Raw genomic sequence first — 15504 nt, 5'->3', positions numbered from 1 at the left:
TCTTACCTTTTAAAAAAATGATTTCTGGGTTAACTTCACAGTGAATAATCGTTCACTCATCAGCTTGACCTGTTCGATGTAGGGGCAACACAGTTGGACTTTTTTCAAATATCAAAAGCATCCTTAAAATTGCTCTCTTCGTTTTATTTTAATTTTTTGTCTAAGTTTTTACAATGGGAGATAATTTATTTTTATAAAAAAAATATTAATAATTATTTAAATATAAAAAGTAATAAAGAATAGATAAATTTATTGCAAAAAATAATAAATAAAAATAAAAATAAAATAATAATTTATACGTCATCAATTTTTTAAAATAATAAATAAAGTGGAAAAAAAAAATAAATTGAGACAGAGAGAGTAAATTATAAGAAGACTGCCTTAATTATATATGTCTAAGATATCTTGTCATCACCACAATAATACTTTAGACATCATTGCATTTCCTCTTTTTTCTAACCAGATTTTCTTGTCATATGTACTTCACATTTGGAAGCAATCGAGTCTGGCTGGTTGCCAGTGGATGATACATCATGCAAATATGCTTATGGCAAACTCAAAAGTTTGCTTCTTAATATTTATATAAAGAAAAAATGTTAGCATGATGCAGATTCTTTCTATTGTGTGGGAGGTTTTTCTCTGCTATGCAATTATGAAGAAAATACATAAGCTTCTGGATTTTTTTTTAATTATATTTTTATTTTTTTTTTCCCTTTCTCCCCATATATATACTAAAACCTCCATTTTAAATCAGCATAGATTTTCCAAGTGATAGATCAAAATCTACAATTTTTTTTTCTTGTTCCAACTGATTCGTTTAATATAATCATGTTGTCTAAAACCATCCAATATATTTAGGCAACACAAGAAATGGAAAAGTAGGACAAATTTTTATTTCCAAGAATCAAATTTGATTCTGCATTTTCCAGTACAACAGAAAATAGTCATTTGAACATCAAATCCGACAATCTTTCTGCAATATTATTATCATTATAATTTCCTAAGATGACACTTATGTAGTAAAATCTAGTTTTGAGCACAAAAGCTGAGGCCAAAGCTTTGCTCTTAATATTCCATGATGCCTATACAAAGAAAAGAAACTCATATTAAAGCATAAATGGCAAAGCTAAATGAGACAATAGGGTCAAGAAATCTTAGGGAATTTAGCCATATTAAAAAAGTTGACATACTTGACCTTAATGTGTCTTCTACGAGCCGAAATTGATGCCTTGAGCTAGTGGTAATTCATTCCCGTAATTGATTGTACTGCCAGAGATTAATAAAAAAAAAAAAAAAATCAGCTAGTGGAAGCTTAAAATTAAGTGCTATATGTTTGGATTTTCAATATGTTGAAAAGGCTGCGATCCAGTTCTAGTTTACCTACTAATTTTCTTCTTTGTTTTCAAGGGGTATGAGGTTAGAGACAGGAAAGTCATATAATTAAATTTTATATGCAAAATATCTGACTAAGCCAAGAAAGTAAGGATGCTAACTGGAGTGATTAATCGAATTTACCAAGTGGATCGTCGCATGTACTGCTTCCAAGAATCACTTCCTGCTTCACGGCCACCTCCTGTAGCCTTTTCGCCACCAAATGCACCACCAATTTCAGCGCCATTTGTTGGTATATTTACATTCACAATGCCACAGTCACTTCCTCGTGGCCTGTATTATATTCAAGCAAGAAATTTCTGATGCTAAGCAACCAAAAAGGAATATTTTTATTATGAATTATTTGAACCTTCAAACCTTAAGTATGATGAGCTCATATCTTGTAAAGAATTTATTTATTTTGGATTTTGATGTCAGAATAAGAAAAAGATACCCAGTAAAATTGGAAGTAAGATGCTCCAATTAAAGAACTGAATCAAAACATTTTGCAAAAAGATATCAAATTCTGAAGATAAGCAGCAACAAACATCTCCCTCATTCAAGGCTTTTGAAGGTAAAATGAGCAACAAAAAATATAATTAGTTCCATATTCATGCTGGAAACACTAACCCAATCCATCTGAAGATAACTTCAGGTTTGCGGGTGAAGATAGAACTGCTAAGTCCTTGAGGCACTGAATTGTTTATTTCAATTGCTTCTTGTAAAGTCTGTACAAAGTACAAACAATCAAGTCCTGAGATAACAATTTTTATTTTAACTGAAAAAAAATCTCAATAGTATTACTTCACAACCCACCAAAGAAAAGAACTTAGCTGAATAACTGATGGTCTACCTGAAATTTCATAACATAAAGAACAGGAGCAAATAACTCCTCCTTAACAACATCTGCTTTTGAAGAAATCTCAACTATTGTGGGCTGCACAAAATTCCCTTCAGATTCTATAACTGAACCGCCAGTTAGGATCTTCCCTCCCTGCAAAATTATGGATAGTAGATTAAACTTTGTTGGACATAAGGTAAAAAAAAAATTACCCAGTCCCAAATAAAAAACCATTAAAATGTGACTAGATCAACAAGTGATAAGGCTAAAAACACGTGTAAGATCTTCAAATACTACTGCATTCTTCTTTACTATCTCAACCATATGAAAGCAACAAATTAAATGTCATTTTGAGGAGAATTCACTGGGTTCCCAACAGGCAAATTGGACTTAACACTCTGACTTGTTTATTTGAAAACCATTACACTATCTTAAATTAAGTATCAACTTGTCAGATTTTTCAAATGATTTCAGGAAAATCTAAACATTTTAAGTCTTTGCAAATTTCCAATTTGTTTTGGTCCAGAAAGCTCAGACCATTGTGGAGAGAAAAATGCTTATGTTTGAAATATTAGAAATGTTGGTTAAATATGGCCCAAGAGAGAAACTCCAGCTTACCTGAGACTTAATGATCTCTATTCCCTTTTCAAAGTTCTTTCTTGATTCAGAAGTATGCAATGGCCCAAGCAAGGTACCATTTTCCAATGGATCCCCAACTTTAACTTGTTGGTATACATCGAGCAGTTGATCTAGTACTTTATGATATATACTCTCATGAAGAAGCTTCAACACAAGCAAGCAAAAGTTCAATAGTAAATTTTTGGCAGCTACAACCATATGATTCCAAAGGAAAAAAAAATACATATATCAGAATACCAGCCTACGACATGTTGTGCACCGCTGACCAGCTGTCCCAACAGCAGCAAACAAAATGGAACGAACAGCTAACTGAATGTCTGCATCATCCATTACTATTATAGCATTGTTTCCACTTAATTCAAGCAAGCATTTGCCATATCTCTGATTCACTGTTTGTTGCACCATTAGGCCAACCTGTAGAAAATGCACACTTTCTTTGAGAAATTATCAATGAAAGTATATAAGTTCATATGATTATAAATCTAGAGTAAACAAGACAAAAATTTCAAACAGGAAATTGAAAGGAAAATTGAAAGATTCCCAATAAATTGAAAGGAAAATTTTACCGTACAGCCATACGACCGGCTATGTTATATGGTAGTGAGTGTTGGGCACTGAAAGAGTCGTATGCATCTAAGATAAGAGTTGCAGAGATGAGAATGTTAAGGTGGATGAGTGGCCATACTAGACTAGATAAAGTCCGTAATGAGAGTATTAGAGAAAAGGTAGGAGTGGTGCCAATTGAAGATAAGTTGAGAGAAGGGAGATTGAGGTGGTTTGGTCATGTGAAGCGTAGACATACGGAGGCTCCAGTTAGACAAGTAGAGCACATTAGGTTAGAGGATAGAAAGAAAAAAAGGGGTAGACCTAAATTGACTTGGAGGAGAGTAGTACAACATGACCTAGAAGCATTACACATTTCTGAGGATTTAACCCAAAATCGTTCAGAGTGGAGAAAGCGAATCCATATAGCCGACCCCAAATTTTTGGGATAAAGGCTTAGTTGAGTTGAGTTGAGTTGAGTTGAGGTGCAAAGAGCAAAACTAATTTGTCCCAAATGATTTGTTGAACATATGTATTATCTGGGATTATATATATCACGACTTCATGGAATAAAACAAATATATTCAATGCCTTAAAAAATAGTATATAGATCAAATTGCATAAACAAATTGATCAAGCACAAAAGATAAGGTGAATAGTGAAAGAATTTCTAATTAGGCAAAAGACTGAGACACCTTTGAACTCCCGGTAAATGAAACCAGAGGAATTCGAGTGTCTTTTGCCATTGCTTGGCCAATGTCAGCACCACCACAAAAGGATGTAAAAATTGCAGGAGGTAAGTTGTTCTTCTCTAGCACCCCAGCCACCAGCTTAGTCATTGCTACAGTAATCAAAGGAGTTGTTGGTGCACCTTTCCTATAAGCAGAATTAAAAATGCAATTCAGTTCCTAACATCAGAATTAAAAAGTAATTAATGATAATTACAAACAGATTTTTTTTCCTTTTCCCTGAATATTTATAACAAGAATATCAAAATATATGTTGACATTGGAACATTATATTTTCATGCTCATGCAGTTAAACAATGAGATAAACCATCCCATATCGGTAAGGTATTTGGGTAATGTGCCCCTTACAAAGATTTGGGTAATCGTCCCCCTCTTGAGCTAGATTTTGGAGATGAGTTAGGTCCGGTCCACTTTCTTATTAGAAACAATACTAATATATAGATCTTACACTATGGCATGGAACCCAAACTTCGGTTAAGACAAAAGTCTGTTTTACTTTGAACCCCATAATATATTTGATTAAGGCCAAAAGTGAAATATCATGATATCCTTAATAAACTTCAATTCATAGCTTGATCTAACAGGCCAGGACCACAACATTAACTAACAGCTTCAAGAACAGAAGAATTGGGTCTAATATTCCATGCAAAGGAACCATGGAGTTTTTATTCATTCGCATGCAAATATTAATCCTGATCAATTTACGGTTCTTTCTAGAATACCCTTCAAGCAGTCAACAACTTGCTAGGTGGTCCATCAATACTAAAGCATGAAACTTGCAGGATGGCATCATGATTTATAAAATGACTGGGAAAAAAAACCTTAGTATTTGATTTGAATTGCCTAAAGCTAACCTTTCACATTTGACAAAACAAAAACCAAAACATGAGCATATATTATGTCAATAACAAAGAAAAGATGTATCTAGAACAACCAGAAAATTTAGCATCTCATTCCAGACTGATTCACTTACCAAACAACACAATTGCCGCAGACTAGTGCAATGCATGCATTCCATCCTACAAAACAACTTGTACATCAATTCAAGTCACAACTAGAAGAAATACTTTTGAACTTCAGTAAAAAGTTAGTTCTGGTGAAATTTTTTGATGTCAGATATGATAAAATACTAACATCATGTCTTAAAACTGTTCAAGTTGCATTTAATTATCACCCAAGATTTGAATATAAAAAATTTGATCAAGCAGAAGAAAACAGGCAGAAAAAATAGCTCGAATTTGTGAAGAGGACCTGGTGTCTTGAGGAAACCTCACAGAATATTGAAGTGGGACACACACATCTATGCATGTTTGTTCTTTCTTTATTGGAAAAATCACACAAGTATGTGCTTCTGCAGTTCTAACATTTGAAAACAGCAGAAGAATCTCCAAGGTATAAATATGGTCAAAAATGAAAATAAAGCTGACATATTAACATTTCATCTGTGGCTACCATGAATCACATATCAACAGTTTCAAGAAAAAAGAAGAGGGGGGGGGGGGGGGGGGGGGGGGTTGCGCCACTTGGAGGCTTAATAAACAGCCAAAACAACACAAATTTAAAAGCATTTCTTCAATTTGCAAGGAAACCTATTAACTAACATACCCTAGATTCACATAATCCAAGATTATTGATTTGCATTAAAATTTACTTCATACTTTCCTGGATGACACACAAAAAAAATGCTGCAAGCTTGATTCTCATCCATGATAGGTATATAAACAATCAACCAAAAAAGGCATGAAAAACTGTGTAAAAATTGGGACAGCAAGTGAGAGAAATAAGGACCTAAAATCATAGCTAAAGCAGTAGCATTAAATTGAAGCTCACAAACAAAAACACAAAAGTGCTAATTTACAAAAATAGAATGAAGTACTAACCAAGAACAGCACATGGGAAGTTGAAAGCTGTAATCACACCAACTATACCTAGAGGATTCCACATCTGCATAGAAAACGTACATGAAAAAATGTTTCAATTGTAAAAAAAAATATAATAATCAAGCAGTCCCAACTTAAAAGCACAGGCACCAAGGTACCTCCAACATTGCATGATTTGGACCTGTAAGAGAACAAACATAATTATTCCAGGACTAATTTTACAATATTGAAGGATAAAGAGGAAGAAATCTAACAGAGCTTTTGAACCAGAAGGAAATACCAGCAGCAGATGATAAATAAATTCCAATATTCTCCATAAAAATGAGCCCATTTGAGATCCACATGAAGGAGGGAGGGTATTTTGACAACTCAACCCGATAAAAAGTATGGATGTATAAAAAAATAAATAAATTCAATATTTAAACTCACGTTCTGAAGGTATTATTGATCCATTCAGTTGCCGGCTTAATCCAACAGCAAAGTCACACATGTCAATGATTTCCTGCAATTAGAAGTGTTTCTCAACTTATATAAGCAAGTAAATGAACACCCAACATTAGTAATATTCTAACAAAGCATTTAAGTCCATGTCTACATTAGATTCAGTAGCAACTATCATCACAGAATATAGCAAGTGATATCACAAACATCACAAACATAAGCAATAGCAAAAGCATAATATTTTTAAACGAGGAGACATACTTGAACTTCTCCTATGCCTTCAGGAAGTATTTTCCCCATCTCAAGTGAAACAAGGCGACCAAGTTGCTGAAGTTTTGCCCTCAATGCATCCCCAATCTGTCTGACAATTTCGCCTCTCTTCGGTGCAGGAACCTGCACAGGCCTTAGTAGTAAATCTCAAGCAGAATAGGCATTGAAGTTAAGAAGCACATCCAAGAAATTGGCATACCAATGAATTATACAATGGCTCAAAAGTCATTCAAATGCAACCTAACCCCACCACCATTCAACACCATTTCCCCCTATGCTCCAAAAAGCACAAAGAAAATAATGCTTTTCATAAAAAATTTCTAAGTATTACTCATCACACCTGCATCCATATCTTAGCTGCTTCACTGCAAGCCTGCAAGCCTTCTTCATAATCTTCAATGGAACCTTCCACAACTTCAGCTATTGCCTGAGTCAACAGAGAGGACACATCATTAACTTGATAATGTAATGCAAAAATGCAATCATGTCAGCAAAAGCATCAACCCACCACATAACCTCATCATGCATGGAAACTGGCTTTGCATTATAAAGTAAAAAGTACCTCATAGTGCAATCAAACATGCAGGTAAAGAAGCAATAAGGTTCTATGTCAAAACAACAATTTCACAAGAATGGAACAATGCCTGAAAACAAGTACAATTCTGATAGATAGTAAATAGTAGCAACTCTAGCAAAATTTGAAAAGTAAAAAAGAAAAAGAGGAAGCAATATTAATGAAAATGTTTGCTGTGACTATAAGCAGTCAATTATATGACAGATACATAGTTCTTGGAGCTTTGAGACGCCAGCTGAAGTTCATGAAATACCCCTGTCTGTAGCAATATGACCAAATACTCAATCATTGAATAGTGATGGCCAAAGTAATTAGAAACACATTTTATTAAATCTCATTGATTATCCAAAGAACATAAGAAACTAATTAATAATAGCCTGCAAATCATACCAACCCAAAGAAATAATTAATCCTTTAATCACAGAAATGATAGAGAAACATGCACACGAATAAATAAATAAATATATCATTATAAAAGGATAATCACTGTCCCATGAAATTCACATATGTTTATATACAGACATTTAAAAAAAAATAAAAATACACATAAAACAAATAAAGAAAACCAACCTGGTTGTTTGCAGGATTCAAAGTGGTGATTACTGGACCACGTGCTTTCCACGTGCCATTCACATAACAACCCAAGTTGATCTCGCTCAATCCGATCTCACTCAAAAATTCGTATCCTTTCCTTGCAAAACCCATTTCTGCATACAAATAAAAAAAAAAAGAATTAAAAAAAAAATCCATCAACAGAAAAAAATGATTTACATATTTAAGCTAAAACCATCAAACTTCAAATCTGAGATTTAATTCTCACTCCAAAACTCTTCACACTTTCTCAGAAACCAAACACGACCCAAGACAAACCAGTTCTAAAAGAGAAAAATTTTAAGCTCGAGAAACCACTTTTCCCACCATTTTCTCAGAAATCAAACACAGAAATAGCAAAAAAGAGGTAAAAGAAAATAAAACAGCAATTAACCAATAACACTATTAAAATTTAGAGTTTATTTTCTCTTTCTACATAGCAGCATAAGTAAAAGAGCTGAAAATTATAAAATCCTTTATTTTGGCGATGTTTTTTTCCTAGCAACCAAACAGATTCAGATCGTGCCTGTTCGATGTATCAAAAATTAATTTTACGAGAAAATCAAAGAACAGAGAGTGATGATTGGGAGCTAAAACTTACGTGATTTAGATTAGTTTCTGCAAGTGAAGCCTGAAGTGGAAATGGAGTGTAAAGATGGAGGATAAATAGGCATGAATTTGGTGGTTTGATTGGAAAGAGCTCAAATACAAGAAGAGTGAGCAAGAGCCGTGAGACTGAGAGACACAGAGACGTGGAGTTACAAGCCACGTGTCTGGATTACGACTGGAAAACATTTTATACTATAATTATTATTATCTGGTTTTTTTCCATGTACGTGTCACTACACACCACTCGGTGCGCTGGCAAAATAATTCCCTTTTGGGCCCATTAAAAATTATTTTATATAAATATATAGATTTTTTTTTCTTATTTTATTATAAAATTATCGCATTTATATTAAGTATTAATTTTTAATTAAATTTATTAAAAAATTTTTATTTTTTAAATAATTATAATATATAATTATTATAAAATTTAATTTTTAAAATATAATATTTAATTAAATGGAGATAATTATTAATTTATTGAATTTTTTAAAATTTTTTAAATAATTATAATATATAATTATTATAAAATTTAATTTTTTAAATATAATTTTTAATTAATTTGATCTAAATTTTAAAAATAAAAAAAAATATTAATTACTAAATATAAATTATCATTCATTACTGTTTCCTAATTTTTTTCATGTTTCCTAATAATAATTTAAACATATCAATATCAATAAATCAAGATTTATGTTTATTTGGAAGGAAAATTAAAATTATTTAGTGTATATTTTTAAATTTATTTATTTATTTATTATTATTATTATCAAAAATAAAATAACTTATCATTATTGAAAAAAATTTATGGCCATTAAAATCATAGATTTGAGAGTAACGATGAATTTATTTGCTCAAAATTGATAGTTAACATCTTAAAATTTTAATATTTTAAATAATAATATTAAAATTCTTTTAATTAAAGAATAGTATTTTTTAATTAACACTGATTTAATGACTTAATTAATTTTGATATAAATTTCTCTATTTTTCTATAAATAGTTAATACATTTTGTACAAACACCAAATCTTTTTCTTATTACAAAATATTCTTTTAAATTTTTTTTAAATTTATTTTATTATTTTTATTACTTTTTTTTAAGAAAATATATAATAGCCATACCCATTAGTGTGGGTAATTTTTAATATATATATATATATATATAGAGAGAGAGAGAGAGAGAGAGAGGGCATGAGTAAAGCCATTTCTGTATTACTTAGTTTAGTTTGAAATATATTTAAAAATAATTTAATTTTAATTAAATTGAGTTTGAATAATTTAAGGAGTTTAATTTTTTTGGATGATTGTCACATAAAAGGTTTATGATGATATAGAAATTGGTATTTTGATACCCTTCATATTTTCGATTTATATCAGTTTGAGATTATGGTGATTTTTTTTTATTTTTTCAAAGATGACATCCTCTTATTAGTTGGATGTTGCAGCAGGTATAATATTTATAATTATGAATTTGCACCTTTTCCTTTTAACCATAAAATTATGTATTGCAGTGGAATATCAATGGAGTACATGTCTAACTCCACCCAACCCGCAAAACAAAGACCCGAAGCCCAAGTATCTTGCAGTCCTAGACTGAAACGAGTTGACCTAATAAATCACCTCCTTCGACTGCCGACAAGAAGCACAAATTACATATATAAATTATGAAATTTTTCTTACAAATTATTAATGACTCCAATAGAAATTAATAACAAAATATAATAATTTATTTAATTTCTTAAAAAATAATTATATAAAAGTTGATGTACCATTGAATAAAGATAGATTTTTTTTCTATATACTTATATGAAATTTTAAATAAATTAAAATAAAAAAAAATGAAAAATCTTTTTAAATAATATTATATTTCAAAAAAGTCTTAATAATTCTAGTACTACTTTTTGTCTTATTTGTAATCTCATATTCATAAGAATTTATTCTTTTTTCATTTTTTATCAATTGACTTTGTCTTTTTTCTTTTATATTTTTGTGAAAAATGCAATATTATTGCTTTGAATATGAATCATATGTTTCAAATAAAAGAAATATCATGATAAAAAATTTATCAAGTCACTAATATAGTCATAAATTTACAACTTCAAGACTTTATCAGTCATTTTAATAAGATAGATAATAATTTTTTTTTATTTTTTATAGCATGCTTAAATTCAAATAATTTGTTGTCATCTGTTATTTTATGAAATTATTTTTATTTAATTTTTACTCCATTTTTGTTATATATAAAAAATTGGCATGCATTAATTTTTCTTATCATAAAAAAATTAAATTTTATTGATAAAATAAAATTAAGAAAAAAATTATTAGAAGAGAAACATTAGAACCAAACAAAACAACCACTAAAACAAGAAATGAAAGTTTGTTTTTCTTGTTAGTTTATTATTCTATATCATATATTTTTTTTTATTTGATTTGAGTAAAATAAAATTTTTATTGACCCTACTTACTCAAATTTTTTGCTCTGCCCTTATCGGCTTCCACCATGAACGAGTTCTTCTTCCACCAGTTACTCAGTCCAAGGAAATTGCAATAACAAAAGAAAGCTCAGGGAGAGACCACCACAACGAGAGTCACAGTCCTCATTCACACACGGCAAACTCCCCCGACCAACACAGAAGCAAAACAGGGGAATTGAGAAGTAAACGCTGCATGCACCACCAAGGCTAGGACCCATGTTGAATGAATTGAGAAACACATGGCAGGGACGTGAGCATCTCAATCTCCTACAGGTCCATGGACAATGGCCAACTAGATCCATACACACCGCCAAACTGCTACTTGATAGGGGATCTCCCTAACACTATAACTATAATTATCTCACTGATCTGCACCTAAACCCTCATAAAGAAGCTTATTTCCAACAGATCGATAAAGAACAAGGCCCATCAAAACTATACGTGAACCAACCAAAAGGGGAGAGAGATACACTCTTCAGCTGAAGAAAGAGGACTCGTCCCCTATTTGTACTTTTTACCTAATAAGAAGCTTATTGAAAAATCCTCTATGTGTTCCATGTCACACTAACGATTAATTTAGTAATTTGAGTCATATATGTTAGGTCTTGAGTTTTTTTGACCCCCAGTTGATTATGATTCATTTGACTAAATAATCCGAGAAGCTCTTAAATTAGAAACTCTTATATTTATACAATAAATGCGTTAGTATGCATCAACATCTTGAAGATGGATTTATTTTGAATCATACTATTTAAAATTATATTTTTACTCTTTTATATCGATATTAGTTAAATTTATATATAATTAAATCAAATTTTTATTCAAATTTAGTTAAACTTTTCTGATACTAATCAAACTTCAATATTTTAAATATATAGTCGAATAAATAGTTCAAACTCTAAAATATTACTTTGAATTTTAAAAATTGAATTAAACTCGAGTTTAATGCTTAACCCTATCACAAGGAAATATGATTATAAATTTTTATTTTATTTTAATAATATTTTAAAATTAAAAATATTATAATTTGCATTTTAATATTTGATAATGATATTGTAACAAATGTTAATTTCTCAAGATTTTATAATTTTTCCTATGTCCAGAACTGAAAATTAAATTATTTATTTTGAAATAATAGAGATTTAAAATATATGTCATAATAAATTTCAGAAACATTTTAATAATTCATTACAACAATACATAAAACAGTTAAATTAGTTGATAATCAGCTTGCCAAAAGACCTCTAACTTATGCGCGTGACGCGCGTAAAACATAGTATGTTGGGTTTCTTTCTAAGAAAGTTCCAATATACATTGATAAAAAAAATAATAATAAAAAAAAAAATCCAATGTACAGGGGTAAAGGAGAGGCAGAGCAAAAACGACAACTCAAAACCAGAGCCAAAAACCGCAAATTCAGAAATCACCCAAAAACTATCCTCAAATTTCTATTCCATTCATGTATCAATCTCAAAGCCGTGTGATCGTTTGCTGAAAACCACCCCTACTTATCCAAGTACACCGGTAAGTCATCAATTTTCCGTTTGGTTTGGTTGCCAGGTTCCGTTTCTAGGTAAAGAATCAACTTTGCTTGGAATCGAGGGTTTCATTGCTAGAGAAATGAAACCCTAGGGTTGGATGACATGTGGGCTTTAATTATTTTGAAGATTGGTGCTGTTTGTTCATTCTTCCTTGAGATTTATAGAGTCGAATATCAGAAATGAACCTGTTTGATAGCTTATATAGTGTTAAAAACCCCAAATTCAGAGGGGTTTTCAATGGTCTATGTAGTATTATCCTATTATTTTTATTTTACCACCGGGTAGATGTCCTTAAAAACCCATTTAGTGGTCCATTTCCAACTACGGGAGCTGTTTTTGGTAGTGGGTCGAGCCATGTTGATATAATTCATAGGCAAATGATTGAAGTCGATACCAATTTAACATCCCTAATTGATTGGACTGATGATCAAAATAATATGAGTGTACAGAATCCAGTTTTATGTGGTGGGTTGATTGATCATAAGGGCTATGCTAATGAATGTGAATACTTGAAAGCGAACCCAGATTGTTCATACGGTGGGTTCTTTGATTATATCAAGTTTCTTTATTGTGATTGTGGTGATTTTAAAGTGTTAGGTTATGTACTTTTGGGTATTTGGCTTGCTGCTTTGTTTTATTTGTTGGGGAACACTGCAGCAGACTACTTTTGTTGTTCATTGGAGAAGTTATCTAGTCTTTTGAAGTTGCCTCCTACAGTGGCGGGTGTTGCCCTCCTTCCACTTGGGAATGGAGCACCAGATGTGTTTGCGAGTATTGCTGCCTTTGTGGGTAAGGATGCAGGAGATGTGGGTCTTAATAGTGTGTTGGGCGGTGCCGTGTTTGTTACTTGTATTGTTGTTGGGACTGTTTCATTATGTGTAGCAGAGCAGGAAGTTAGGATTGATCGTAGATGCTTCATTAGGGATATCTGCTTCTTCCTCTTTACGCTATTGTCTTTGTTGATGATGTTGATGATTGGCAAGGTGAGTGTTGGAGCAGCAATTGCCTTTGTCTCAATCTATGTAGTTTATGGTATTTCTGTTGCTGCTGGCGAGATTTTTAGGAAACACGCTCGGAGGTTGAAACTGGATGTTATTACGCCATTGATTCCTGTGCGAGGAAGTTATGAAGACAATTCAAGTGTGTATAGTTCTCAGCTAGACATTGAGACTGACAGTGATGTACCCCATCTACCTTCTTCCCTACCATCATGGATGTGGGCCTCAAATGTTGCAATATATTCCAATCACTCCCCAAAGTGCAGCATGCTGGATGAAGAAAGACCTCCATGGGGCTGGAATGATGAGGGAAGGGAGATCAATAACTCCTCATTTTCATGCTCTCGATTATTTTTGCTGATTCAGATGCCATTGACAGTACCAAGACGGTTAACAATTCCATTGGTTGATGAAGAAACATGGTCAAAACCCTTTGCTGTAGCCAGTGCTACTTTGGCTCCTATTCTTCTGGCATTTCTGTGGAACAGCAAAGATGACGTGGGCCCTCAAACTAGAATTCTAGTGTATTTTTTTGGAGTTTTGGTTGGTTGCTTACTTGGTTTTCTCGCATACCGATACACCTTGCCCAACCATCCACCTCAAAGATTATTGCTTTTGTGGGTATTAGGAGGATTTTTTATGAGTATTGTGTGGTTCTACATGATAGCTAATGAGCTTGTTGCTTTATTGGTGGCATTTGGCTTGATCTTTGGGATTAATCCATCAATTCTTGGGTTGACTGTATAGCTTGGGGCAACTCGATGGGTGATTTAGTGTCAAACGTTGTCCTGGCAATGAATGGTGGTGACAATGTGCAGATTGCCTTCTCTGGAAGCTATGCAGGTCCCATGTTCAATACACTTGTTGGCTTGGGGATCTCAATGCTGCTAGGAGCCTGGTCACAAAACACTGGCATTTATGTGATTCCTCAAGACAGTAGCTTGTTCTACACTATGGGTTTTCTCATGTCAGGATTAATTTGGGCACTTGTTGTTTTACCTCAAAATAACATGCGTCCCTCCAAGACATTAGGGGTGGGACTCATAACCCTATATCTGATTTTTCTTTCAATAAGGGTGAGTATTGCCATGGGATATATTGTGATTTGACCAATTGATTTTGTTTATCATTGGATGGATCTGTAAAGCCAGTCTTTCCAAACTTTTCTTCTCATCACGTTTTCATTTGTAAAATGGTAATCTGACAAATGTTTTTATAGTATTTACATTTGTAGGATTCGTTTTAGTACTTGCTGTTAGAATTTGAGCAATCTCTACAATGTGCATGCACATAGTGAAGTAATGAAAATGTAATGATACTAAAAGTTTCATTCCTATCATCAGGTGTTTACGTAAAATAGTTTTGAGTGCTTGTGATGTTATGTTACAATTCTTACTAGAAAGTTATGGATGATTGTTGACTTTGTGATGATTTAACTTCAAAACTCTAGTCTCCTTTTTTCAATTTCTTTTCCTTCATGGGTTGTGGACACAGATAACAAGTGCACACTAAGGCATCAGTTTGCTAGGGTTGGTACTTCTTTACAAATAGGGCTAGGGCTGCTAGAAATGCCAATTTAGTCAAGTGGGTAGTGGAATGTTCCATGGATTTTCAGGGCATTCATTCCTAATACGAAGTAGATGTTTAGCATTTCTGTGAATCTTCTTTTCTCCATTTAAGGCTGGTGGATTTTTGTTAGAAACCTACATAAATTGTATTGCGGTTAGTTGCTTCGAAGATGCAAACAGCTTACTCGAAGATACAAGGAAAAGGCATGCCATGTTCAAAGTGAAATTAATATGAATCTCATTCATTGCTCTTCTGCTATGCTTTATGAAACACGCTTTAGTTGTGAGATTTTGTGGCAGATGGATTCTTGAGAGTTATACTGTACTGTGGCCTACCAATACATTGAAAAAAAAAATTATAGTAATATTTCAGTTGTTTGAATTTAAGAATCTTGAGATGTACAGGTTCAAATATTA

The 15504-nt window shown here is 32.3% G+C and overlaps 2 protein-coding genes across 3 annotated transcripts; one reads left to right on the top strand and one right to left on the bottom strand.

The window, feature by feature from the left end:
* Positions 1 to 871: 871 nt before the first annotated feature.
* LOC110634279 (aldehyde dehydrogenase family 7 member B4) lies at positions 872 to 8665 on the bottom strand. Of its 2 annotated transcripts, none has more exons than XM_021783222.2 (16): positions 8501 to 8665; positions 7879 to 8015; positions 7075 to 7161; positions 6726 to 6857; positions 6453 to 6525; positions 6182 to 6204; positions 6024 to 6087; positions 5117 to 5162; positions 4090 to 4270; positions 3089 to 3265; positions 2831 to 2995; positions 2225 to 2365; positions 2002 to 2099; positions 1516 to 1665; positions 1191 to 1266; positions 872 to 1082 (listed from the first exon to the last, which is right to left on the bottom strand). In XM_021783222.2, exons 2-15 carry the CDS (start codon positions 8011 to 8013, stop codon positions 1209 to 1211), a joined length of 1530 nt encoding a protein of 509 aa, XP_021638914.2. In that variant the 5' UTR covers positions 8014 to 8015; positions 8501 to 8665; the 3' UTR covers positions 872 to 1082; positions 1191 to 1208. The 2 variants fall into 2 exon arrangements, with proteins under 2 accessions (XP_021638914.2, XP_021638913.2); XM_021783221.2 differs by having other exon boundaries at positions 1196 to 1266.
* Positions 8666 to 12303: 3638 nt separating this feature from the next.
* Positions 12304 to 14876, top strand: LOC110634265 (cation/calcium exchanger 4). The gene is given in 2 exon segments (XM_021783211.2): positions 12304 to 14261; positions 14264 to 14876. Coding segments are annotated over 2 exon segments (1926 nt in total). The 5' UTR covers positions 12304 to 12700; the 3' UTR covers positions 14629 to 14876.
* Positions 14877 to 15504: the final 628 nt, after the last annotated feature.

This window comes from Hevea brasiliensis, chromosome 1 (genome assembly GCF_030052815.1).
Source record: "Hevea brasiliensis isolate MT/VB/25A 57/8 chromosome 1, ASM3005281v1, whole genome shotgun sequence".
Lineage (NCBI taxonomy): Eukaryota > Viridiplantae > Streptophyta > Magnoliopsida > Malpighiales > Euphorbiaceae > Hevea > Hevea brasiliensis.
The sequence above is the reverse complement of the archived record's forward strand: the minus strand, read 5'-3'. Positions and strand labels throughout refer to the sequence as shown.

Bases quoted from the DNA above. Each gene is read 5' to 3' on its own strand.
- LOC110634279 (XM_021783222.2), bottom strand. From the start codon at position 8,013: ATGGGTTTTGCAAGGAAAGGATACGAATTTTTGAGTGAGATCGGATTG. The intron at 2,366-2,830 runs GTAAGCTGGAGT...ATAATTTTGCAG, and splicing joins TAGAGATCATTAAGTCTCAG to GGAGGGAAGATCCTAACTGG. The intron at 2,100-2,224 runs GTAGACCATCAG...TACTTTGTACAG, and splicing joins TTTATGTTATGAAATTTCAG to ACTTTACAAGAAGCAATTGA.